Source organism: Mya arenaria, chromosome 2 (genome assembly GCF_026914265.1).
Source record: "Mya arenaria isolate MELC-2E11 chromosome 2, ASM2691426v1".
NCBI lineage: Eukaryota > Metazoa > Mollusca > Bivalvia > Myida > Myidae > Mya > Mya arenaria.
The window spans coordinates 61,895,113-61,922,239 of record NC_069123.1 but is presented as its reverse complement, the minus strand read 5'-3'; the positions used below and the strand labels follow the sequence as shown (position 1 = coordinate 61,922,239).

General features: G+C 37.4%; 2 protein-coding genes across 2 annotated transcripts; both read right to left on the bottom strand.

Moving 5' to 3' along the window:
* Window positions 1-1,479: 1,479 nt before the first annotated feature.
* LOC128245034 (QRFP-like peptide receptor) lies at window positions 1,480-4,796 on the bottom strand. Its single transcript, XM_052963236.1, has 6 exons — window positions 4,430-4,796; window positions 3,901-4,295; window positions 3,310-3,408; window positions 2,341-2,506; window positions 1,694-1,765; window positions 1,480-1,578 (listed from the first exon to the last, which is right to left on the bottom strand). The coding sequence occupies exons 1-5, from the start codon at window positions 4,770-4,772 to the stop codon at window positions 1,737-1,739; spliced, it is 1,032 nt and encodes a 343-aa protein (XP_052819196.1). The 5' UTR covers window positions 4,773-4,796; the 3' UTR covers window positions 1,480-1,578; window positions 1,694-1,736.
* A 793-nt stretch (window positions 4,797-5,589) lies between these two features.
* Window positions 5,590-15,361, bottom strand: LOC128223780 (neuropeptide FF receptor 2-like). Its single transcript, XM_052933158.1, has 6 exons — window positions 15,311-15,361; window positions 14,371-14,978; window positions 13,422-13,852; window positions 13,098-13,208; window positions 7,180-7,345; window positions 5,590-6,999 (listed from the first exon to the last, which is right to left on the bottom strand). The coding sequence occupies exons 2-6, from the start codon at window positions 14,720-14,722 to the stop codon at window positions 6,857-6,859; spliced, it is 1,203 nt and encodes a 400-aa protein (XP_052789118.1). The 5' UTR covers window positions 14,723-14,978; window positions 15,311-15,361; the 3' UTR covers window positions 5,590-6,856.
* Between the last annotated feature and the right edge of the window lie 11,766 nt (window positions 15,362-27,127).

Sequence of the window (27,127 nt, the reverse complement as noted above, 5' to 3'; positions counted from 1 at the left end):
TGCTAAACATTCCATTTGAACAGAGCCTAAATCAATCACTGTTCACAATAGAGGAAAGGTCAACAGGGAAGGACTTATTTTTAAGACAGGCTTCGCAATCCATTCCTTAAAACTTTCTGACTTCTGTGCGACTTTAACATCGAAAAACCCCAAGCATGTTCCCAAATTACTCGATCTATCAAATGCACTTCAACGTGTAAGCTTCCTTTATCTTATAATCACGATCCAAATTGGCTACATATATTTGTACGCATTTCCAATTTCAGCGAAATCCTAAAAGACTGTACACAAAATTCGATTATACTACTTACAACAAACGTCTTGGATGTTGACATCATTATTCTAACGTCTATATTTAGACGCCTATCTAAATGGGATAGTGTTCAATTCGGCCAAAATAACTGACACAACTATGTCAGTTAAACTTAAGATATCATCTACGAAGTAAGATTTATAGAAAGTATTAGTACCAAACGTCACCATCATCGATTTGAAATATGTATGCAATGCAAAACATGTTGGTAAAACGTCATAAAAATGATGGTCGTATTTTGGTCGTTCATTAACGCTATCAAATCAAGCAGTTGAATTTGTGCGTTCTCCCTTTCACGAAAGGTTTGCAAATGTCCATAGGTCGTCTGCCAGTTTATCGGACGGTCGGCCAAAGGGTGGGTCTGTCGGTAGACTATGTTTTGTTCGCATAATACCTGTAGAACAGTTTCAGCTGGGACCATGAAACCTTAGTGGTTGGTTTTCCATGAACAGTAATAGACCCAGAAAATATTTGAGGTCAGTAGGTCTAGACCAAGGTCATGGTCAACACTGAAAACATTCTCAGCACAATAACTTATGGAAGGGACCTTAGACCATTAAGCTTGAGTGGTCGGTTGCCTTTAACCGATAGATGCCACCGGTTACGTTTTAAGTCAGCAGTTCAACAACGTGCAAGGTCAACATCATATTCCAAAAGCTTTGTCTTCACAGTAAATTCAGAACGGTTTGGCACCATGTTGTTGGTTGCCCATGACAAGTAAATGATCCCTCCCGTCATTGAGGGCAGCAGTTTTAATTCAAGGTAATGGGGAACAGTCTTACAAAAACTAAGAAACAAAAACTGTGTCCGTACAATAGCATGACGACGATTTGACAGTACCATGGAACTTCATTCTTAGGTAGCAATGCATAAGCAAATGTTCTTTTATACATTTTTATAACTCCTTTGTCGTTTGGGGTAAGTAGATTAAAAGTCAATGTCACTGCCACAGTCTATTGAAGTATTTGTCCATGGTCGAAACGATTGTTGTCTGTAACCTTATAATCATTACTAGTTAAGTCATTTCTTCCTTGCACACCTTTATTGAATATCTCGCATGTTTCTGTCAAAGCGGCGCTCATGATCATAGGGGTTTGGCAACCATCTCTTGTTCAGTGTGAAAGTGAAAGCAATAAATAAATAGAAAAATACAACAACATACGATTTAAATATTTTATTATGATTTGTATTCAAGCAAACAATTCAGAATTTGAAAAATCCTCATGTTATTTTTGTTCGTTCGATCTCTTTGTTCGTTTGGTGCCCTGAAATTTAAATAAATCCGGTCGTTCCAAGTGACAACAGGATCAATATTGCTCGGTCAAGAGATTTGGTATATTCTTACAAATGGAAGCTATTCGAACATGAAACTCAACTTACAAGGATAATGCCCGTGAAGTTATATCTTCCTTTTCTCTGTCGTTTACACATCTTGGTGATGCGGGGACGGTTCTACAAAATAAATGCGTTAAAGTTTTTGTTGTATGTGTTTGCAACAAATTATATGACAATTTAAAGGATAGGCTCAGTTTATTTATTCATTATTTAGGAATAAAAAAATAACTGATAAGTTGAACTGTTTACCCCGGTAATTGATAACGTAAAGTAATGGCCAAAATGATAACTTTGTTCTATAGTTTCACTTAAACGGAAGCTAACAAACATGCAAATGTTCACAAATTTCGCCGCAAGTAAGGACATGGGGTTATATCCTATGTAAATTTCCATGTCAATCATTACTATAATACTTCGGGTAGTTATATACTCAGATACAGTTCAGAGTGGAAGTCATGCGCCTTAATATGGTATTCCTCGTTTAGTTTCTTTTGGCCAAATACCTTTTTAAAGGGTTTTAATTTTATTGTGTGTGTGTTTTTTAACTGGGCTTGTCCCTGTCGTTTTCCGTGTTTTATTAAGTCCATATATATGTATAGTCCTGTCTGACTATTGAGGTTCTACGCATGCTTCAGGGCATCGTTTCTAACATAAATAGAATGAAACCAAAGAGACAAGATTCCAATGCTTACCTGGATGAACTGCCACTGCGCTCCGGTTCCTCCTACAGGTGACTATATTCCAGAGTGACGCACGTGCACATTTATTGAACACAAAATACAGAATTGGGTTGACGGCGCTGCTAGAGTATGCAAGATACAAAGCTACAAAATGCACCGTTTTAATTCCTGGTGGTTTCTGAAACAGTGAAAGAAGAGAGAAATTATTTCAAATAATCTTGCTACTCCTGATATTTTACTTTCGTTTACATTTGGTTTTATTTCAAAGGAAAGCATATTCTAAACTGGGCTTTGGTAGACATTGGAATCAAATCATAGTGCAACCAGGTTAAAGGTCAAAGGTCGCTTCTTAAAAGTCATCACAGTCATCTAAAAGCCGAGCTTTGTCTATGCCCCAAAACAACAGATAATGCTTTAAGTTGGGCACGCTTATATGACTCGGTACACATTGCATGCAATTCATAAATGTTTTCGCCTTTATATTTAACTTTATAATACAGAACGCTCAGTCGCAAAACAATTTACAATGTCCCTGATTAAAGGTCAAAGTCCATCAGACACTCGACGTACAAAACAACACAGATAAACCACAAATGCATCAGAATATATTTTAGTAAATGTTGTTGATACTGCCTTGAAACGGCCAGTGCAACAGAAGTTCACTGAGAGTGAATTAGTAGTATGCTACGTCACATGACGATAGAGAAAGGAAACAGAATGTGTGGCGATGACGGAGTATATAATATGAATAATTATGTTCTTGCTAGAAGAACAATTTGACGGATGAATGGAATACGCCCTAGGTATGACAATGGCTGTCTGTGTGCAAGACTAATGCATGTACAGTGCTACGTGTTTGATTTGGTACTGGGATATTATGTTAACTATTTAAAGACTGACTATCGAAACAGAATTATCATTTACTTCTTAATGTGTTTATTTCTTTAAAACAATATTGCGTTACTCAACTGTATAGTTTACCTCGTGTATATCCCTGTAAATGTCCCAGAGAAGCAAGCTTTGCTGTGGCGCCCAACTGACGCAAAACATTATTAGCACCGTCAAAAGCAAAAAGTGGGCCTGAAAAGTATCAAAACTGAAATATTACTCCAACCAAACGTTGCAAATTAATAAATGAATAAATATGTATTTATCGTAAACGGCATGAACATGGGGTTCCGTTCAGTATCCTATGTTTACATTTGCAGTGCAGTCGGTTGTTGTTAAAGCTGCATTCTCACAGATTTACCGTGTTTACAATTTTTCTTTTTTGTCTTTAAAAGAGCAAATTTTTGCGTAGATATCTATAAACCAATGATATAAGATTGCTGACAAAAAATCAAATCGTAGATTTGCATATTTCCGTTCGAAAATTAATGTTACTAATGGTTTAAGAAAAATGCATAAAACATCAATTTTTGAACTTAAATATAAAAATCTGCGATCTAATTTTTTATATAACTGGTTTCCATGGATTTTCGCAAAACAAATGGCTCGTTCCAAGATAAAAAATAAAAAAAGTTGTCAAAATGTTCAATCTGTGAGAGTGCAGCTTTAAAGAATTGGCATTACCTTTCTTTGCGCCCGTTTGAAACATTCTGTTGCTAACGTTCCATTCGGTCGTACTGTATTGCTCTTGATCACAGCAACAACCAGCAACGAAAACATCAGCAGAACGGGAAACAGGAAAACCAGAACGAAGAATGACACATAGTAGGCTTTCTTTGACAAAGCAGATGGGAATTTCGATTGACAGACGACCTCATGCCCACCGATCCAGTCAAACGCGGCGTAATATTGGAAAATAAGCCATGGGGTTGCCACGGCAAATGAAAGCAACCAGATAATTACTGCATTGACAGGTTGACACTTCTGTGTTATCCATAGACAGCCAGGGGATACCACAGCAATAAACCGGTCAATTATAACCGTTGTCAAGGTAAATACGCTGCAGCACACAGTTGTCACTGGCGACAGAAAGTAATTTATCAGCGCAATTGTTTATAGATGACCTGCCGAAATCATCAATCAATCAGCGAAAAAAGCATTGCAAAACAAATAACAAGACTTATGCTGATTAAAAACGAAGTCAAATACACACCTTGAACGAAATTGTGGGTTTTGCAAATTAATTTCCCAAGAGTCCACTGTTCAGGATGAAGGCTCGATACTAAATGAATCCACGTGCAAAATACCGCCATGAAAAAGTCCGCGACTGCTAGGTTTACAATGTAAAAGTTGAACTTCGTTCTAAGTTGCTTAGATTTACATATAACTAAAACAACACTCAAATTTCCAAAAATTCCAAACATCATTAAGATGCTGTAAAATATGATTTTGAATGTCCTGTCAGTGGTTGTGTCACTTTTAAGTCCAAGATAGAAGTCGCCATCAAACGTCTCATTTGAGATTTCAATTGAAATGTTTTCATATTCCGCATCCATGCCTTGCTATAAAGTTAGGCGTGTGTCATTATTAAGAAATGACTACCCCTGCCACCACAGTTTAAGTTGACCGTCATTTTAGGAAAACAAGTCTGACGCTTTATCAAGTGTCTAAATAAGGAAACAACAGAAGGTCAGTTTCTTAATTTGGAGCTAAACTATTTAAACGGCATCGTTATCAACCATTGCATACATATTCGTTCTATTGTCGTTAAACAGTACCCAATGCCGCGCACTTTAGTTTGCAATACATGTTTACAACCAAATTACCAATGAAATTGTATCATTGTGTTTTTTCGATAGGGTGACTTTAACAAAGCAACACTGTTTATTCCACGTTTAATTTAGTATTTCATTGCTTCTAATTATTCCATTAGAAGTTTTAGTTATTATGGCATAAAGTAACCTTTTAATAATTTAGAGTTGGCGGGGTGAGCGAAGAAAAATCTGACGTAGGTAGTGCGTAGTTTATCGGATGAGTGGCAGAAGGCGGACATTTAAACACCCTTGAAAGTTATTTTTTAAAAGTTAGATAAATTCTTAGCGATTAAATTATTTTTTAATTCTTAACATCTTATGGATTGCCTATTTGCAATTACATTGGCTGAAATTTTAGTAGGTTGTATTCTAATTAGAATAAAATCACCTATTGTTCCAAAGGTATTCCGAACAAGGCCTTGAAACTGAAAGACCCCACTATCCCGAACAAACTATGATCTAGTCTTTACTGAGAATAATTGCAAAAGCTTGACAATAATGGAAAAGAAAAGACAATATTTTCAAGTGCTTTTTTACTTTTATTTATATTTAGGTTTTTTGTAAATACTCTGAAGTGAAAATTAAAACAAAAAATGACGTCATGGGCACATCACAAAATGATGACGTCATCAAACTACGTGTGTTAGTACTTCACAGTTTAAAGCAAATTTCGTTCAAGGCATAGTGTTTATCTTGTGAGTCTTACTGGAGATAATCTCAGTATGCATACAACTAAAAAAACGTAAATAAAATGATCAAATGTACATCCTGCTTTTGATCATTCCGGGTCTTACATTTCTGCAATGCGCGTACCTTAGCGCGGGAAATAATATTGCATTGTAAATTTGTGATACAGTACAGCAATAACTGCCACTATGCAAATCACGTGACCATCTATTATATCAGAAATGATTGTAAATTATCATAAATATTAAATAGGTTTTGTATTTTAACCTCAATGCACCGTAATCAATGAAATTTGATAAAAACTGGCCAAACAGAGAGAAGGAATAAAAACAGTTATACAGTTTATATAGCTTAAATCCATCTATACTCGCTCATGTTGGCAGACATGTACTCTGCTTGTCAGGGGAGATCACTGCGTAGGAGATTGGGGATGACATATGATAAAAAGAGTTCCAATCTAATTATGCGTAATTTTAATGAACTCGTCCAGAAAATATATTAGGAAGCTCGCCTAAAAGGTCCACAAATTTCCTAAACCCGTTGAATAAAATGTGGATGTGGGACTCGTGACAGGTCCACTACATGTATATACCTGAATTAGGCCTTTGAATGTATGCTTAAAACTATTGAGTACAATCTGTTTCTTTAAAAGTATTATTCAAGTGCATTTGTTTGAGCTAGAATTTCTTTCCTTTAGAATAATAAGCAGCAAAGATGTTGATCAAATAAATATAAAAAACATACTTCGCTTTGAAAACCACAAATGTATCATTCTGATTAATTCCATGCCGTTTTTTTAAATAATGAGCGAAGATTGACATTGAGAAATTACTAAGGTATTTTCGTGGCCTATCATTTCTTGTATTCTATAGTATTAAAGAATATGTTCATGAAAATATTTAAAGAATATTAGTAAGTAGTGTGCCGGAGATCAAGACAATGTCCCAAGACATACATTGGTCAAGAGATATGACCTGCGCCCACCCAGATGGTAGCATCAATAGCAATAATCAGCAATCTGCCAGGAATAAACTAAAACCCTTCCGAACACAACATTCGTGCGTGTAATAACTGACTGATTGATAGGTCCAAGACAGCACTTAGCTGAAATATTTAAGAATGTTTCTGATAAACAATCGTCAGATGGTTGAAGTAAAGACGGGACTGCGGCAGGTTTGAGCCTGGGTGGTGCTGGCCGAGTCCTGCTGTTGTTCTAGTTGTTGTTGATGATGTTGCTGTTTTTGTTGTTGTAGCCGCCTTTGGTGTAGATTTGTTTCGGCGGCTGGAAGAATACGATATTGAAATGGTACTCTCCGGCATTTACCTATCAAGGCCCGCACAACTGTTATTTCCCTTAAATATTGGACAAAATTATAAAAATGTGGATTTTGTAATTCAACGAAAATCGCACTTCATAAGCTTTAATTAACATTGCCACTCATCATGTTCTTTAAATTATTACCTGGTGAAACGACATTCCTTCTTTTCCAAAGCGTACACTTGAAAGCGTCATTGAAGCCTTTCCTAAAGTTTTCATTAAAACCTCCGTACAAGATCGGGTTGAGTGCGCTGTTACAATAGGCAATGTAGATCGCCACGTACTCTATCTTAAGAACGTAATCTGGTATCTGAAAAGTTGGAAGACTGCAATAAGCTCAGCTCAGAACAGTTTATTTACTCAGCCCTTGGTTATGTTTGTCGTAAGACTTTGCCAGGACATACCGCATGTATGACCTGTTCAAGTGATACAGCCAATTTCTGTTAAATGTCGGTGTTTTTAAATGACTCGCTCCTCATGTTATTATAAATGCATTTTTTGTTCAGATTTAATTTTAAAAACTAGATAAGGTTTATTAAATGATCATGAGTGTTTTAAAAATCTTAAATACTGCATGACAGCTGGAACACTACAATAAATGTTGATATATATTGTAATATTGTCTTTCAAGATTACGACTTCGAAAACCGTTTCTAAAGTAATTCAGCGAAAGATGTAGCGTGATTGGTTGATCATTATCACCTGTTGTTTACCAATGTCGTCGCAGAATGAAAAGATACCCTTTATTTTTGTGTCATTGTGGCCGATTGGTAATGTCCTTTCTAAAAAATAATATGGACTGTACAGGCGAAGGTTCGCACCACACCACAAACCAGAATACTTTTGTATACCTTAATTGTATTTGTTCTGTATTTCGGTATTAAAAAGTAAAATCATTATGTAATAAGTGTTTTCAGATGTTTTTTCGAAAAAAAATACACACTAATTTTGGTCCAAAAACATGAGCCGGTCACTTTAAAACATAATTTAGACCAAAAATACCTGAAGCCTGAAAAGAACATTGTTATTAAAGTCACATGTTAAATTGGCGTATTCTTCGTATTTCAACTTCCAAGTTCAGAGCTAAAGGAAATTATTATAGGAATGAAAATTGCCAATTACTTAGAAAACATTTTATGGGATTCAAGCTAACATTTTCGACATGTATATGTTTTTTTATTCGATGGATAGAACACGTAAACTGTTAATCACAATCTTTCTTAGGCGTGACTCTGCTGCACTGCATTTTAGAAAAGATAGACTAGCATGTGACTTCCCTTCTCTCTTCATATTCATGAAAAGTGGTCTTCGTTTATGACAGCTCATATTTGAGCATTTTTCCTTGATATTTTGAAAATTAATTGTCAGAAATTCAATTGGGCCTTTTACATAACATATTTGACACATGAACACCTTTATTATAAGCTATAGTTAGAGGGTAATTGGTTTTTGTTTCAGTGTTATGTCGTTATATATAATGAACCTCAAAAGCTATACGTGAGTGGTTTGGCCACGAGTGTAAACAGCCCCGATAGCTCAGTGAAAGAGCGTTCACTTTGGGTGCGAAAGGTCTGGGTTCAAACCTCAGCCGCGTCAAAGCCGAAATACGTACAAATATGGTACCAGAAGCTCCCTTTCCTTGCGTCCGGCATTTGAAGGGAAGTACTGAGAACTGGATTCCTCAGTGTTGTTTAAAGCCAGGAAAGTTGCATCGCGTTTGTCGGTGCTACACCGAGCACGTTTAAGATTATCACAATTTTAATCAGTGGATGCTGGCTTATTGTGATAATTATCAAGCTAATGCTTATCTAAAATATACAAAAACTCTTTCGGAAGTAAATATTACGCAAATAATGGAAAAAATGAGCTTATGTTAATCCTGTTATAAGGAAATTAAGAAGTGTCAAGAATAGGGCCAGTTTATGACCGAATTTTACGAAAGAAGATTTTATCAGACTTTGGAGCAAAAGCATTTGCATGTTTTCGGAAAAGTCTGTCGACAAGATAACTATGTTTTATATCAAAATGACCCAGACTACTTAACCTACAATGTCTTGGTGATATCCTTATAAATAAGAAAAATATTCAACAACCTAGTGAAAAATAGTTGACAAAATCCATTTCCTGGTTACAAATATGCAAACATCTGCAAAAACTGCAATTACCCTGAAGCACTAAGACATTGCTGATTGGGTAGTAATAACCATTTTGAACTTATTTATTTTGTATAAAGGCATTTCCGAAAAAAATGAAAATGCTATTTGATAAAAAATCTGATAAAACCTTCTTTCGTTAAATGCAAAATGCTAATTAAAGCTACATATGCTGCAACGGATATATGTATTGTGCTTGGTAAATATTGAACATCAGAACTAAATAATAAAAAAAAAAATATATATATGTTTTGGTGGTGCACTGTGGAAGGCTCGAAACTGGAGGAAGAGTCTTACCGACATGACGGAAGCAGTATGCGGTCGGTTCATATCCCACAGTAACCGGGTTTACGTCTTCGGTACGTGGTCGGTTTATATGCCACATTCACCGGAATGACGGCAGTGGTAAGTGGTCGGTAAACATCATTTACTCGCCGGGTTTGCAGCAGCGGTACGTGGACGGTACATATCCCACACTCATCTGGATCACGGCAGGGGTACGTGGTCGGTTTATATGCCACACTCACCGGAATAACGGCAGTGGTAAGTGGTCGGTAAACATCACCCACTCATCGGGGTTTGCAGCAGCGGTACGTATACGGTACATGCCCCACACTTACCGGGTTGATGACAGCGTAACGTGGTCAGTACATGTCCCACGCTTACCGAGTTGGCGGCAGCTGTACGTGGTTGGTATATGCCCCACGCTTACCGAGTTGGCGGCAGCGGTACGTGGTTGGTATATGCCCCACACTTACCGAGTTGACTGCAGTGATATGTGGTCGGTACATATCCCACACTTACCGAGTTAACAGCAGCGGAACCTGGTCTGTACATATCCTACATTTAACGAGTTGACGGCAGCGGTACGTGGTCGAAACAAATCCAACACTTACCGAGTTGACGGCAGCGGTACGTGGTCGGTACATATCCAACACTTACCGGGTTGGTGGCAGCGGTACATGGTCGGTACATGTCCCACACTTACCGGGTTGACGGCAGCAGTACGTGGTCGGTACATGTCCCAAAAATTACCGAATTGACGGCAGCGATACGTGGTCGGTACATATCCCACACTTACCGAGTTGACGCCAGCGGTACGTGGTCGGTACATGTCCCACACTTTCCGGGTTGACAGCAGCGGTATGTGGTATATATATGCTCCACACTTAACGAGTTGACGGCAGCGGTACGTAGTCGGTACATGTCCCACACTTACCGAGTTGACGGCAGCGGTACGTAGTCGGTACATGTCTCACACTTACCGAGTTGACGGCAGCGATACGCGGTCGGTACATGTCCCACACTTACCGAGTTGACGGCAGCGGTACGTGGTCGGTACATATCCAACACTTACCGAGTTGACGGCAGCGGTACGTAGTCGGTACTTGTCTCACACTTACCGAGTTGACGGCAGCGATACGCGGTCGGTACATGTCCCACACTTACCGAGTTAACGGCAGCGGTACGTGGTCGGTACATGTCCCACTCTTTCCGGGTTGACGGCAGCGGTACGTGGTTTGTATATGCTCCATACTTACCGAGTTGACTGCAGCGGTACGTGGTCGGTACTTGTCCCACACTTACGAGTTGACGGCAGTGATACGTGGTCGGTACATGTCACACACTTACCGAATTGACTGCAGCGGTACGCAGTTGGTATATGCCACACTTACCGAGTTGACGGCAGCGTACGTGGTCGGTACATGTCCCACACTTACCGGGTTGGTGGCAGCGGTACATGATCTGTACATGTCCCACACTTACCGGGTTGACGGCAGCGGTACGTGGTCGGTACATATCCAACACTTACCGGGTTGGTGGCAGCGGTACATGGTCGGTACATGTCCCACACTTACCGGGTTGACGGCAGCAGTACGTGGTCGGTACATGTCCCAAAAATTACCGAATTGACGGCAGCGATACGTGGTCGGTACATATCCCACACTTACCGAGTTGACGGCAGCGGTACCTGGTCTGTACTTGTACTAGGTCGGTGCATATGCCTCATTTACCGGGTTGACGGCAGCGAACGAAGTCGGAACATATATGACACTTACCGGGTTGACGGCAGCGGTACCTGGTCGGTACATATCCCACATTTACCGCGTTAACGACAGCGGAACGTGGTCAGTTTATATCGCACACTAACCATGCTGACGGCAGCGATACGTGGACGGTACATGCCCCACACCCACCCATACACCCACACCGGGAGCGGTAGTGGTGGATACATATCTGACACTTTCCGGGTTGACGGCAGCGGTACGTGAACGGTACATATCCCCCACTTACCGTGTTGTCGGCAGTGGTACGTGGTGGAAACATATCCCCAATTAACCGTGTTGACGGCAGCGGTACGTGGTGGATACATATCCTACACTTACCGTGTTGACGGCAGCGGTACGTGGTGGATACATATCTCACAATTTCCGGGTTGACGGTAGCGGTATGTGAACGGTACATATCCCCCACTTACCGTGTTGACGGCAGCGGTACGTGGTGGAAACATATCCCCCACTTACCGTGTTGATGGAAGCGGTACGTGGTGGATACAAACCCTACACTTTCCGGGTTGACGGCAGCGGTACGTAGACGGTACATATCATACACTTACCTGTTGACTGCAGCGATACGTGGTGGATACATATCCTACACTTACTTGGTTGACGGCAGCGGTACGTGGACGGTACATATCCCAGACTTACCGGTTTGACGGCAGCGTTACGTGGTGGATACATATCTCACACTTACCGGGTTGACGGCAGCGGTACGTGATCGGTACATATCCCAGACTTACCGGTTTGACGGCAGCGGTACGTGGACGGTACATATCCCAGACTTACCGGTTTGACGGCAGCTGTACGTGGTGGATGCATATCTCACACTTACCGGGTTGACGGCAGCGGTGCGCGGTGGATCCAAATCCCACACTTACCGGGTTGACGGCAGCGGTACGTGGTAGAAACATTTCTCAGATATTCCTGGTTGACGGCAGCTGTACGTGGTGGATACATGTCCCACACTTACCGGGTTGACGGTAGCGGTACGTGGTGGAAACATTTCTCAGATATTCCTGTTTGACGGCAGCTGTACGTGGTGGATACATGTCCCACACTTACCGGATTGACGGCAGCGGTACGTGGATGATACATATCTCACACATTCCGGGTTGACGGAAGCAGAATATGGACGGTACATATCCCACACGTACCGGGTTTACGGCAGCGGTACGTGGTGGATACATATCTCACATTTTCCGGGTTGACGGCAGCGATACGTTGACGGAACATATACTAGTATGACATTTATCAGGTTGACGGCAGCTTACTTGGTCGGTTCATGTCCGACACTTTCCCGGTTGACGACAGCGGTACGCGGTCGGTAAATATATGATACTTAGCGGGTTGAAGGCAGCAGTACACGATTGGTACATAAATGATGCTTACCAGGTTGAAGGCAGTGGTACGTGATCGGTACATGTCCCATAGTTACCGGGTTGACGGCAGTAGCACGCGGTTAGTACATATATGACACTTACCGGGTTGAAGACAGCAGCACACGGCTGGTACATTTATGATGCTTACCGGGTTGATGGCAGTGGTACGTGATCGGGTCATGTCCCACACTTACCGGGTTGACGGCAGCGGTACTCGGTTGGTACATATCTCACACTTACCGGGTTGACGGCAGCGGTACGTAATCGGTACATATCTCACACTTACCGGCTTGACGGCAGCGGTACGTGATCGGGTCATGTCCCACACTTACAGGGTCGACGCTAGCTGTACGCGGTTGGTACATATCTCACACTTACCGGGTTGACGGCAGCGATACGTAATCGGTACACGTCCCACACTTACAGGGTTGACGTTAGCTGTACGCGGTTGGTACATATCTCACACTTACCGGGTTGACGGCAGCGGTACGTGATCGGTACATGTCCCACAATATAAGCGATTGTTGTGGGGTCCAGCAAACGATGAACGCAACCAGCACCGCTATCAACATTTTTATCACCTGTAGTACAAGATATTTTTCATTAAACCAGACCATTCAGACGAGATTTTGATACCCAAATTTGCTTTATGTGTTGAAGTTTTAACATATGTTTCTGAAAGTGCTTTATTGAAATCTTAAAAATGCCTCGCTGCTGGATAAAAAGTATTGCGACAGAGAAACAGTCCTTTGCAGTCATTATCCGACATAGGACTTATTAAAGTTATAAACTACCTTTTTCCTTGCTCTGTCCTGCGCCAGTCGTGAGGAAGGAACTATCGTCCCCGGGCGTTTTCGCTGTATCATCTTCACACAAATCACAGAGTACGCACACACCATCACAAAAATCGGTATAAAGTACATTATTACAACAACTACGGTGTAATATATTTTTCGTGCAGGCATGACCGCTTGACAATACTCGTCATACACCTTGGGCCAATCTTCCGTGCACCAAACCTCGTGGCGATTTTTCCAATAGTACTCGAACCTCCTTCTAACGACCAGCTGCGGTAGTGCTATCCCTATAGCTAGAAGCCAATTAATGGAGACCACAACGGCAATAACGGTGGGCGATTTTTTGCGTTTCAAAGGGAACACGATCGCGAAGAAACGTTCTACGGAGATGGCAGTAAGCGTTAGGACACTCGATGTTACGGCCATAACTAAAATGCACAATATCTACATTACATCAGGATTGGAAGACGAGCATGAAATAGAATTAGAAAATTATATATCAACCAAATAACAACGTGTATTTATCAGAATTGGAAAATTAAAGGAGGCCGTATCATTTTTCTTTATAACTTCTTATTTACTGTATAAATTTATGTAATTGATTATATCAATCTGCTTGCCGGGCGTATGGCACCTGTATTTCGGATACCCCGTCCCTAATGCTGTTTGCTTGTTTGAACGTTTTATTGCCAAAATTTTAAAAGCGACATAAATGATTTAACGACTTTAACTGTAGTTTCAGTTGTGGAAAGGCAACCACCATTTAAGGAAATGAAGGTGACCACAATTCGATTTTGCATGAGGTTTTGTGAAGGAAAAAACACATGCAATTTCATTCAGGTGAATGAGGATATCATATGCAGACACACGTTGGAACCACTCGGTGTCAGTGTTTGTAAACTAATTATGATGTTATTATTCTGTCTTGAAGTACAGTAAGATTTACCTTGCATGAATGTGTTAACCTTGCAGGCGCTCTCACTAAATGGCCATTCCTCTGTGATGGAGTTTCCCAGATGGATCCACATGCAGCAACATCCCACCAAAATATCGCTCATGGCCAGGTTCATAAGCAGCACGTTGGTAGTGGACCTCATGTTCTTGTTCAGAACGATAACCAGGACGACAATGCTGTTTCCGATGATGTCACAGAAGAAAGCAGCGGAATAAAGAATGATTTTCACTGTTATTTCCCACGTTGGTATAGGTTCAGGTAGGGATAGAGCTGTGTAGTTCTCAACAACATGGGGATCATAGTCGGTTGTGTCGGGTATTTTTTCACCAGGCACACATTCCATCGTGTTAGATTTTTTTTATCCACAGTTCCTCAATACAGTTCTCTTTTCAAATGCGACTGTAAGTGTAGAAATTCACCAATTGCCTAATGGCTTTTGTCAATTATGATATGGAGGAGTTTTGTCGCGTATAATATGGAGGATGGTGGGCAATTATAATGACAGCGATTAGTTTGTTTTAGATCGAGCAAGGCAATTAAAGAACAGTTATCATATTTCATTCTTGCCCTAGGGCTCGCATTTGCTACGTTCTGAAAATCTGAAATTGCAAAAATATCGATTTATCATTTTGCGATGGAACCAGAAAGTAAAAAGCATATTTTAACAACTTGAAATATAGCTGCATGTTAACCTTGTCTAAAGGGGAAAACTGTCACTGAGTTTACACTATAAGTATTCGAATGAATACAGTCCATTATCAAATTGGGTCAATGTTGGCACAACATGTACAATTACGTACCTACTTCAACAATAAACTATATAGCTGTTGAAGAACGCACAGCATGATTAAAAAGTTTTATTTTTCCCCAAATTTAAAAGTATATATCAACTAAATACTATGACAGAGTAAATATTATTCAAACTACTTACAAAATGCAGAGGCTCTTAAATCCACCATCTGTCTGTTCTCAGACTGGCTTGATTCCATACGCAGTAAACGTTATAATGACCAAATGTAATCTAATCATTATCAAGACGATAATACTCTTTAGCCACAAAGCTGACATTGTACATATATTGGTAGTTTAAAGTGTTGGTACAATGTGTCCCTGGCATGAAGGGCAATATATCACTTAGTGTAGAGTAAAGGGATATTCTTTCAAAGATTCGAATTCTTATGAAAAATACTAATGTATATAAGTCCCCGAAAAATTAGGTGAGGTAAACCCGCGGAATGAAACATCAATTTTGTGTGGCCTTTTATATAAGTAATATTTGTAAAATATACTTATAAAATGTTCTCACATTTCGGCATTGCTGTTGTTAACATTAACAGAGTATTTTTAATCATTAATGTAAGTACGTTATTCCGAGTGCTTCAGAATTTATGTATGACTATATCTCGCGTGTTTAAGTGTTATGTGGGGGCATTTTAAAGTACGTCATTATCAATAATTGTGTTTGAATATCTGTTACTTAGGGACCATTGCATTCTTGAAATAGAATTAACATTAACGTTGCTTTTACCATGATCAGATTCTCAGTGATGAATCTCAATCAACGGGAGAAGGCTATTTCCAGTGTTGATGTTTTAGGGCTTCCGGAGGTCACTCCAGGGTTAATGCTGTTCGTTAAGGGTTGAAGAGGAAAGAGCATTACTGAAATATTAAAGTCAGGGGAGAAGGAGGAATGATTTGATTTCATGTAAACAAGAAAAGAAAATGGCTGATTGGTAGGGAAAAGTACCGATTCTGGTACAAACCTTTGCCTGGTAAGTGGTCTTTCTCTTTAATTTTTTCCAAAATATATGAGTCCGGTATGTATCGAAAAACATAGTCTTCGATCTTTGATCGGCATTTTAGATTGGTATCATAACTTTAAAGAAAGACAACATTATTGAACAGGACCGGTATTAATAAAACATTGTAAGTACCTCTCAACTCGCTTTCCTAAGTTTGCATTGTCATATTTAAGATAAAGAATACGTGATATTAACATTAACAGTATGTTTATTACCTTCAGGTAATGAAAATAGTGTGTGTTTTATTGCTCTGACAAATCGAAGAAACTTAGATATCCTTTCTGCATAATGATTTGGTCGCATAGCTTTTCTTTAAGTTCGACTATATTTGGACAAAAACACAATTTATGTATACTGTAGTTTTCATGGTGAAAATGGCATATGTCGCATAATTGAGGGAACGTTCGTCCGAGTGAGCGTAGTATATGTCTATTCAAAGAGAGCAATCGGTGATTTTTTTCTCGCCGCCATCTACAATTCTGTATTTCCTTAGTAAATGTGAATAAATATATAAAGGTATATAATCCCTGTAAGACAATCGTTGAAACTGCTACGTGTTGGATTAATAACTTTGAGCTCAATAATTATCTTCCACGTGCATTTCGGTGGAAAATTTCCGTTGTGGACATAGTCCCACAGAATATCCTGAAGTTTGTATTTTTAATATTCTAATGTTGAATTATTCACAATTGTTCGTAATTTCTCGGAAAAGATGGCCTTTCTTTGCATGGTGTAACGGTTCTTTTCCTATTTTCCAAACTTGACGATTATCACTCGACTGTACACTTTAAATGGCCGATTTTTTTTTATTCCTTAACCGCTTTTATGCTTAGAGCAAGCACATTACAAAAATGTCTTGTCTAGCCTTAAACATATTTTTTAGTTCTGAGAATCGCTAACGATCACGATGCATGTTTTAGTCTAATATTAGAGTAAGCCTTACCGGACCCTTCCATTCTTTCTGTTTCGAGGGAATGTTGCCCTCACTCGATGTTTTTTCAGCGGAAGACGAGTTTTGGTGTTTGCTTATAGACTCATCAGCTGTTGTGCAGGATATGATATTGACCAAAACCCTCATTGATAACTTACACTAATGATAATTGATGATTTCCACAACCTACTTCAAATATATAATAAAAAGTATATTCTCTAGCCAACAAAGTATGTGGTTTGTGATTTGAAATCAGAAGAGTGGAAACAGTTTTATTGTAATTAGTTGAGTACAATTATTTCCTCTACTTTCAAACAGTAAGACATAAGAAGGATCTAAATTTCGATATGAGATTTGGATTAAAATAGATTTGTTTGGAAATAATTGGCAGATCTATTGATAGCAAATTTCCATCTGATAATAAGGTTTTGATCTTTTAGGTACAAATAGCCCTAAACACACATATTTATTACATGTGACGTCTTAAAACTTGGAACCTAAAAACGATGATAAGGGGAGTAGCCAGAAATTATTTCCTTCATCTTTTCTGTCAAAGTTTGATACCATAGGCACATGTTCAATAGATTGACAGGTTTAATCATTTTAGTTACATTATTTAAGGATTAAAATTCGACATGTTGCATTTTATCGGGGTATGGTATGCAATGGGGCTGTTCAAAATGGGTGGAGTCCGAAGGACTCCACCAACATTTTGAACTGCGCCATTGCATACCATACCCCGATAAAATGCAACATGTCGAATTTTAATACTTATATCTACATTCATTTAAATCTACATTTCTGCTAAAATAAATTGATTATTCAAGAGCATTTTCTCTTTTCTTTCTCTCGTTGTTCTCAACGGTGGGTAAATTAGAACAGCTATCGTAACCTAATTGTATACGACAATGAATGCACAGATAAAATAGTTCCTTATTTATATGTTTATTTTCTATCTTTTCAAGGTCAAGAATATTATGAATACGTATTTTTGCATACAATGTGTGTTTTCGGTCCGTTATCGTGGTGTATTAAAACGCAAAAACCCGGGCGTTATCGGTAGAAAACGGTCATTATTCAGTAAATTCACGTGCCGTTTTTTTGTTTTACATATGCGCTTTCAGGGCCCGTATCATAACAATGAAGGCTGAGCGACCTGATTTCTGACCAAAAGTTGGTCAACGATGCAAACTTTTGCACAAAAACATATTTTAGAATATATAATGTAGCTGCATACAAATACCAAAACAGGAAATAAACCACAAAAGTCATATAACTTACATATTTTCTGCTGAGTTGTCTTTTCATGGCAAGCTGATGTGTTTACCAAATAGTTTTTTTCTGCAGTTGTTTTGACTATTAAAAGCACTAAATTATGTCTAAAACGACTAACTCCTCCGAACTTTTAGTTATTTCTGTCGATTTTATTCAGAACATACGACTTATATGGACATGATTCCACTATGTCGTATGCAATAAACAAAGAAATTTCAAATATTTTTTTCTCTGATGCTGAAGATGCTGTACATTTTATCAAGAACATGTTTACAAAATTTTCAGGCTTGAATTAGTTATCAAAACAAATAATGGTTAAAGTAGGACTGAATAGGTAATTAATTGATTACCCAAGGTATTGTGTGTAAATTATCCCAGTAATCCAGTCAATTTTCGAAAAACAACACTTTCAAAACGAATGAACACTGCAAAAAATGGCGTCGAAACAAAATGCAGCTGCCGAGTTATGTTGCGGCCCGAATCGAGCTTAATGTAAAACTTTTTCAATGACATCACCCATGACGTCATACAAGCACCCGTTAAAGAGATTATTTTGAACTAACTGTTTTTGCATTTTCGTGACATTTAACAGCATTTTTAAACACAAACGTTTCTTCAACTGTTCCATCCATCATGAAATTATCTACATTAAAATCAATCAAATAATCGTTGCTTATTTTGTTTTAACTGCTTTACTGCAGATTTCAAGTTTGCATGTTGCCAATAATTGTACTACGATTTCATTAAAAAAAATAGTTCCGTAGTAAATATGCCCCGCCCCTTGGTATTATTGCGCCCAGTGACAGGACAGAAGTATCGAACAAACGCACGTGATATCGATGGGAAATGCCATTGCACTTTATACAGAAATAAAGTGCAATTGATAAACAACAACCATCGTTAAGGAACGAAGTGTGAATGTAAATATTTTACGGTATGTACATATAGATTGCAGTCAACGTCTTTTCGACTTTTTCTCTTCAGGAACCTTTTAAAACCTTACCATGGCCAAGTTTAGTTTGTCACTGAAAATAATAAACCACTTGATGCCTTCGTTTGTCTTTAATTAAAAATGTTGGTAGGTATAACGTTTCATCATTTATGAATAAGTTGTTATGGATACTATCATTACGATGTTTTAAATGACAAATGAGGTACGTTTTACATGTTTTATTGCCTGTTTGCTATGGTATAATTGTAAACGCGTAAAATTGTATGGTATGCAATAGTTTTTAACGCACAACATGGTCAGTTGGACAAACTAACAAACTTGGACAAACTGTTTTTATAGAATGCAGGAGATGGTTTGCATTCTCACCAAAATGTGGTTAATATGCTTGCAATAAACATATTGGGGGTTAAGGAACAAACATATGCCAGGAGACGTGCAGAGTCGAGTGATAACCATCAAGTTTGGAATACAGTGATATATAGAACAGAACAGAACAGAACATTTATTTCCAAGAAGGTCATAGACCCATCTGGCCCAACATGTACATATACAATGGCGACAAAAGCAGCAATAACACAATAAACACAAATTTATGAAATAGAATTGATATAAATAAATAATATAAATAAATACATAATTATACACGTATAGAGAGGTGCACTAACACTGTGTACTTCTTAACAAACAAATAGACGACAATTACAACAAACCTTTACACATTACATGGAATACAACGTAGTATTTCTTAATTCAAATGCTTTAAAAATATAAATACTTACATTTTTCAAAATAGCTTAATTTTCGATATTAAAAAGTTCCATTAATTTATACATACTGGAACGTTGTCTATAATACCTAGAAAGATATCTAACTCGGAGTTCAGTATACAATGTGCACTCTAAAACAAAATGATACTCGTCTTCTAATAAATTACAAATGGTACATATACGTTCGTTTAATGGTGTTGATTGCGGTCTATTCCATCTACCTGTTTCAATGCTTAATCTGTGTGAGGATAGCCGCAATTTAGGCAAACACTTACGGAACTTTGTAACATTTAATATTTTGAGGTATGGCTGAAGTCTAAAACTTGATACATTAATATAAAATCGAGCTCTACTCGATGCATTAAGTCTACCATGCCAATCCTGGATGTAATTATCTTTAAGCCGCTGTTTCACTAATGACAAAAATAATTCATCATTGCCTATTTCTTGATAAAACCATGCATCAAATAAACCTAAACTACAAAGAAGGTCTTTAGTAAGTGAACACCAATTCGGCTTGTTTGCATTTCGCTCCATGTCATTTTTAAGCATAATATAAACCTTTTTATGTATTTGTTATTATCTGTATACAATAGTTTTACCCAATATTTAATTATATTCATATATCTAATTGTTTTAAAACTTAACCTTCCTAATTCTCCGTAAATAAAATAATTCTGAGGTGTCTTTTTGACACCGAGTATACGTTTACAGAACTGTAGATAAACTCGTTCAACTGCATTACCTTGGACAAAACCCCAAACTTCTCCTGCATAATTTAAAATTGGGGCAATAAGTTTGTCAAATAGATCAAGTCTATGCTTTACTGATAGACATGTGAACTTATAAAGGTATTTTTTCATTTGGAAAATGGCTTTAAGCGCTTGGCCTGCTAATGTAGTTTGGGCATACGAAAAAGATCCTCCTTTACTAAACACAACACCAAGATATGAAAACCCATTGGCGATTCCTAATTCCTCGTTATTGTAATAAAACTTTAAATCATTTCTCAATCTTCCTGCCTTACTAAATATCATAATTTTTGTTTTAACGGTATTTACAACTAATTTCCATTTATTGCAATATTCTAGCAGAGCATCTAAACTTAACTGAAGCTCATTTGCTGAGTTGGCAAATATAACAATATCATCAGCATATAAAATAAGGAATATCTTAAACATTTCGACATCAATTCCATCTAAACCTTTATGTATAAAAATATCTTCTATGTCATTCAGAAACATCGAGAAAAGGAAAGGAGACAAACTTTCTCCTTGTCTCACACCAAGAGTACAATTTAATCAATCGCCTAATACATTATTATGTTTAACCTTTGATTTGACCAATTCGTACATGGATTTAATTATATTCAACATATTACCCCTAATTCCAAGCTTTATCAATTTATACCACAGATTACCTCTCACTATATAATCAAAGGCTTTTGTATAATCTATAAAAGCGCAGTATAAACGTTTGCTATGATTCAACATATGAGTTATAATGCCATGCAGGACGAAAATATTATCAACAGTTCCCATACGTGATCTAAATCCCGCCTGAGCTTCTATATATACATTATATGTTTCTGCCCAATCAGTCAATTTATTATTTAATATTTTCGTAAAAAGTTTAACAACAGTACTCAGCAATGTGATTCCTCGGTAGTTATTCTCATCATTGATATTTCCTTTTTATGCAACGGTATACAAAACCCTCAGACCATGCCGGTGGAAAATACCTTATTTCAAAAAGCTTATTAAACAAAGTAAGAAGATGTGGCAACAAGACGGATTTCCCATGAATGAAAAATTCATTTATATGCATATCTGGGCCCCCACTTTTGTTAGTGTTCAATTGTGTTAAAGCATTAAGTAAACAATCAGAGCTGATGGGCGTATTCAATTCTGCAAATATAACATCAAACTGATTATTCTCATATCTATCTATAAAATCAACAACATCCTCGTCTACGCAGAAAAAAGGATCAGTAGGATTATTCACACTCTTAAAATAGCGTTCAAATGTATCTATTGAAATATTAGTACTCTTGATATTAGCACAACCTTTTAACATATTCAAGTATGTTTTAACATTTTTAAATCTTGACTCGTTTAATCGCTTTGTTTGTAATTTATCATAATTTAACTTTTTTTGACGAACACATATTTTATATTGAGATCTAGCAATTACCATATGTTTTTCGATTTCCCTCTGATTAATCTAATCTATACAGATTTAACATGCTATAGAAACTCCTTCTTTTTATATAACAATCCTCATCAAACCATGGCTTGTCAGAAGTAATAGTGGCATATTCATTATGACTTGTATCTGAATGCACATTACATTTGCGCTTAAAGGGTTTTGCTGAATCATATAAAATTGACGAAAAGTCAGAAATACATAAATCAATTTCATTTGCCGAGTTAGCCTCTTGTATCCCTTGATTACACGATTGTAATTTATCTAGTGTTTCCTGGTTTGATAAATTTTGCAAGAATGCATCTTTTTTATCACAATCCCAAACGAATTTACTATTAACTGAGCTACGAGTTCTATCTTCAATGATGTTAACTGAGATAGGTTTGTTAAATAACAATATATACAGGTAAGCACAGTAACAACATGCACAGAAATGCCATATCATGCCGTAAACACGAAATATATGGGTTTATGTGTTAGTGTTGCATATCGTTAGCCACAATCTGTTCAATAACCTTTTATGTTTAAAGTTATGATACCAGACATAGATGCAAATCGGAGTATATGTTTTTCGCCACATACTTGACTCATGATACACAGATTTACAAATATAAGAGAGAAAGTCGATATACCAGGCAAACAATGATACCAGAATCGTTACTTTTCCTTACAAATCCGCCTTTTTGTTTGGACTGAAAAACAATTCTAACTAATTTGTTTGAAACGAAATTACATGTATGTCATCCCCCTGAGTATTGTTGGCGACATATGGAACACAAAATAGATTGAACAAGAAAAAATGGTTATGAATGGATACACAAATACGGTACACATAAAGATAATACTTGGAGTGGCAACATCCTTACTTTGAAAGTTTAGCAAGTTATAAACTGCTTTATCATGTAAGTGCTTAATTTGGGTAATAGCTAAAACCAATTTGGGTTCAAACTATGAAAAGAATCCAATTATTTTTTACATGTCAGTCATAATATATCTAGCCCTTATGTATTGAAACGACAAATATTCTAAGAGGTTTGTTAACGATCAACACACACTGAAAGTAACTGTGTAGCACATAGAAGAAGAATAAGAGTTAATTCAATAAATATATTTACCTGTACATACATATTCAATTAAGCCAACATGTCCCATTATCAAATGTATATTAAAAATATGTTCGTAAGTACTATTATCTTCGGCGAACAAGTAAATGATTATACAACTATACAACTATTCACACCATACGACTACATTCATAAGCATACACGCACGTATGCACGCACACACACAAGCATGCAAACACACGCAACCACACACGCACACACACATGTAACATGAAACTTTTCACTGGATATATATTATTCTGTCGACTGATCTAAAGTAGCCCTTTTAATCGGCCTGGGAGTGGATATGTTCCTTTCTTATTTAAAAAGCATTTAAAATATACACAGCTAAATATTTCAAAATAATTGCATTATTAGATATTGACAAATAAACAGTTTTTAGCATACTTGGTCTGTCGTGCTATCGAGACCAAATCAAGACGCACGAAGTTTTAACCGTTTATTCATACTTTAGCATAATGCATGATGATGATGTGGTAAAAAGCTGAAAGTATACAAAACACGTGTATAAGACTAGTTATTAAATGTTAAGATGTTTGGTCCAGAATATCTTTGAGGGTATAAGCTTTGTTTAAAAACACCGAATACGTTCTGTGAATCTTACTAAACCAGCATACTCCGGAGAAATGTTCCTCGTAAAACAACTAATGGTTGCCAAATAAACAACAAATCACTTAAAGCAAACCGCTCAACCATAAGCTAGACCAACAGATCAAAATAAGTCTTCCACATTACTATTCACTAAATGTATATAAAAACTAGTTACATTGTAATTAGATGGTAAATCTTAACTAAGATTGCAAAAATGTAACAACCTTAAAATAACCAAGAGTACGAGTAAGAAGCTATTGGTTACGAATAACATAATCGCCAAAATATATGACATTCGTTAAAATACTACTGAAAGTTTGTAAACAAGACAAAAACTAGAAGATATCAATCTATACAAGTTCCATACTCATGGCAATATAAGAAACTTACACTATGAGGGGCTCAAGGACTAGATATTTAGGTTTTGATGTGCGGAGCGCACACAGCATACCTTGGAACAACGACGAAACCCCGTCAAAACGTGAAAAAAAACCAAAGTCAAATTAACAACTAACGACGTCAAAACACATAAAAAATACATAACAATTTCAAAAACCATGGAACTATATGAAAGTTCCAAAACATGGTCTTTCTCTAAAGTTTTTGCAATTTAAATTTACATTGCTAATACCCTTCCATAGTATACTGCCATAAGTCTGCACTGTGTCAACATCTGGTTAAATACACAGGTTATCAAGAATGATTTGTTTGACTTTATTAATGGGTTATTTTTTTACTCTGAATGATACTGGAACTAGATGTTACACGTCATGTTGCATGTACACTGGTAAGGTTATGCGACCACAGGAACGAGGTAAGAATGCCTGGTATGTCTGATAAAAGGGGATAGACTATAAGTCAGAAGTACGTTTTGTAATGATGTCGTCCTTCTATTAATTTGCTGTTTGTACACGATATGTCCTATTTCTATAACTACTTTCCTTTCGTGAAAAAAAGAAATGACATCTTATTTCGGTCGCAGTCACAAGCCTTTCTTTTTTGTCCACATTATTAACGCAAATCAGATGTTCGCATTATGCACGTCACAGCAACTGTGCCATGCTTACTTGATATTATTTCTCCAAACATTTAACAGAACGAACTGACTATTGACATCACATTGCTTTTTGAAAAAAAAAACGGATTAAACATCTCCGTGAAAAATACAAGGCATTTCAGTTTGACATATTACTGCGTGATTGGTACATCTTACGGACAATCATACGAGGCGTTTTACGTTTGAACTATAACCGCGTAGTGGACAATCGAACAAGACGTTTTATGTTGACATATTACTGCGTGGTTGATATAACTTATGGACAATCATTCGAGGCGTTTTAAGTTTGAAATATTACCGCGTAGTAGACAATCATATGAGGCGTTTCACGTTTGACATATTACTGCAGGTACCATCTGTGGCACAGTTATCACATTTTAACTATGTTGCAGGACATAAATGCCGAGGACAGGCATATAAAAAGCTACATAGAGTATGTATGGTACGAGAAAGGTGCCACTTTGAAAGAATGTCTGCAAATTTTGTTAAGAAATATGTAAGAAATACAAGGTTAAAGCCCAGGCAGGCACTGGGTTATTGTTGTTTGTCATTGTAAATCAAAGTCAGCGACATTTGTAAATGTATATCAATATACAAACCCCAATTTCCATTGTATATTTATGAAATTATCTTAATAAATGTACATGCACTTGCAAGCAAGCAATTTTCCTTTCATTCTTGTGATAAAAATACATTTTAACTGTTTTCAATGTTAATTAATAACTGTATTTTATAAGTAAGAACTTGTTGTTGTTCTTGTTATTTTTTGTACAAAACATTAATACCAATATGAAATGACATTTGACAAGTCCTCTACAAGTCTGAATGTACACATACTCTGTTCGAGTGACAAGTCTGACGATGACGACGACAATGATGATGATGATGGTGTTGACGAAAATAATAAATACTGGAAAAGAATTATTATTCATTTAATGTTATTGTCCTTTTTATGATGATTGATACAACCTCGCGATCTCGTTTACTATTTGCTGCTTAAGCTGCAATTTTATCTGTAGTACAACATCTGCGAGTTCACGTTCCGTTGACACGATAGGGCAACGATAGAACCCTGCCGTGTACGTTGTGGTGCTTGAGTTCGGTAACTTTCTCTACTACTACTACTACTACTACTACTACTACTACTACTACTACTACTACTACTACTTCTACTGCTACTGCTACTGCTACTGCTACTGCTACTGCTACTACTACTACTACCACCACCACCACCACCACCACCACCACCACTACTACTACTACTACAACTACTACTACTACTACTACTACTACTACTATCTAGACTACGTCTCGGGCCATTATGAGTCACTCGGGCTAATTATCACTCAGCGGCCCGGCCATGCCGTGTATTAACCTCTAAATAATCCAGTGCAAAAAGGCCTGGAATTCAGCCTACCAATAGGGGGTCTGACACCGCCTCCCATGAAACTGCATGGGCCTGAAAAGGAAGTTTCACAGTATTTTTGTCTGAACCATTCTTATTTCAAAGAATTGTTATATTTTACAAAATATTTCTTTGTTTAAGATCTTTTTGAGCAAATGCAGACTATGAAAACATACCCTTAAAATACGGCATCTAACCTTTATTTTAAGCCAATACAAAGGAGTTGGGGTGACATGATTTTTATGAAATAGTTTGTCCAAAATGACCTCAACATGGGCATTGCTCAATAATTTCATGTACACAGATAAATGTAGCAGGATAAAACGTTAAGGTACACTTGTTTCCAGAATACTGACGTATTTGACTTCAAGTGACAATAAGCCAATATGGAGAGGGGGTGGCGTTTATATTACGACGCCACTGGAAATTCATCCATGGACGTCAGGGCCAGTGATATAATAAGTCTTGTAAGGCCATTAACGTCGCAGACAGGATGTTATATTGTAACATTGGTTATAGCCACTATGGTTCTTATCAAGTCTGCAACCACTGAATTAACAGTAGACTGTTCACGTATCTCCCACGATGTTCTCGTGGTAGAGCACAAATCAAGAAGCTTAGTACATATGTCCGTCACTC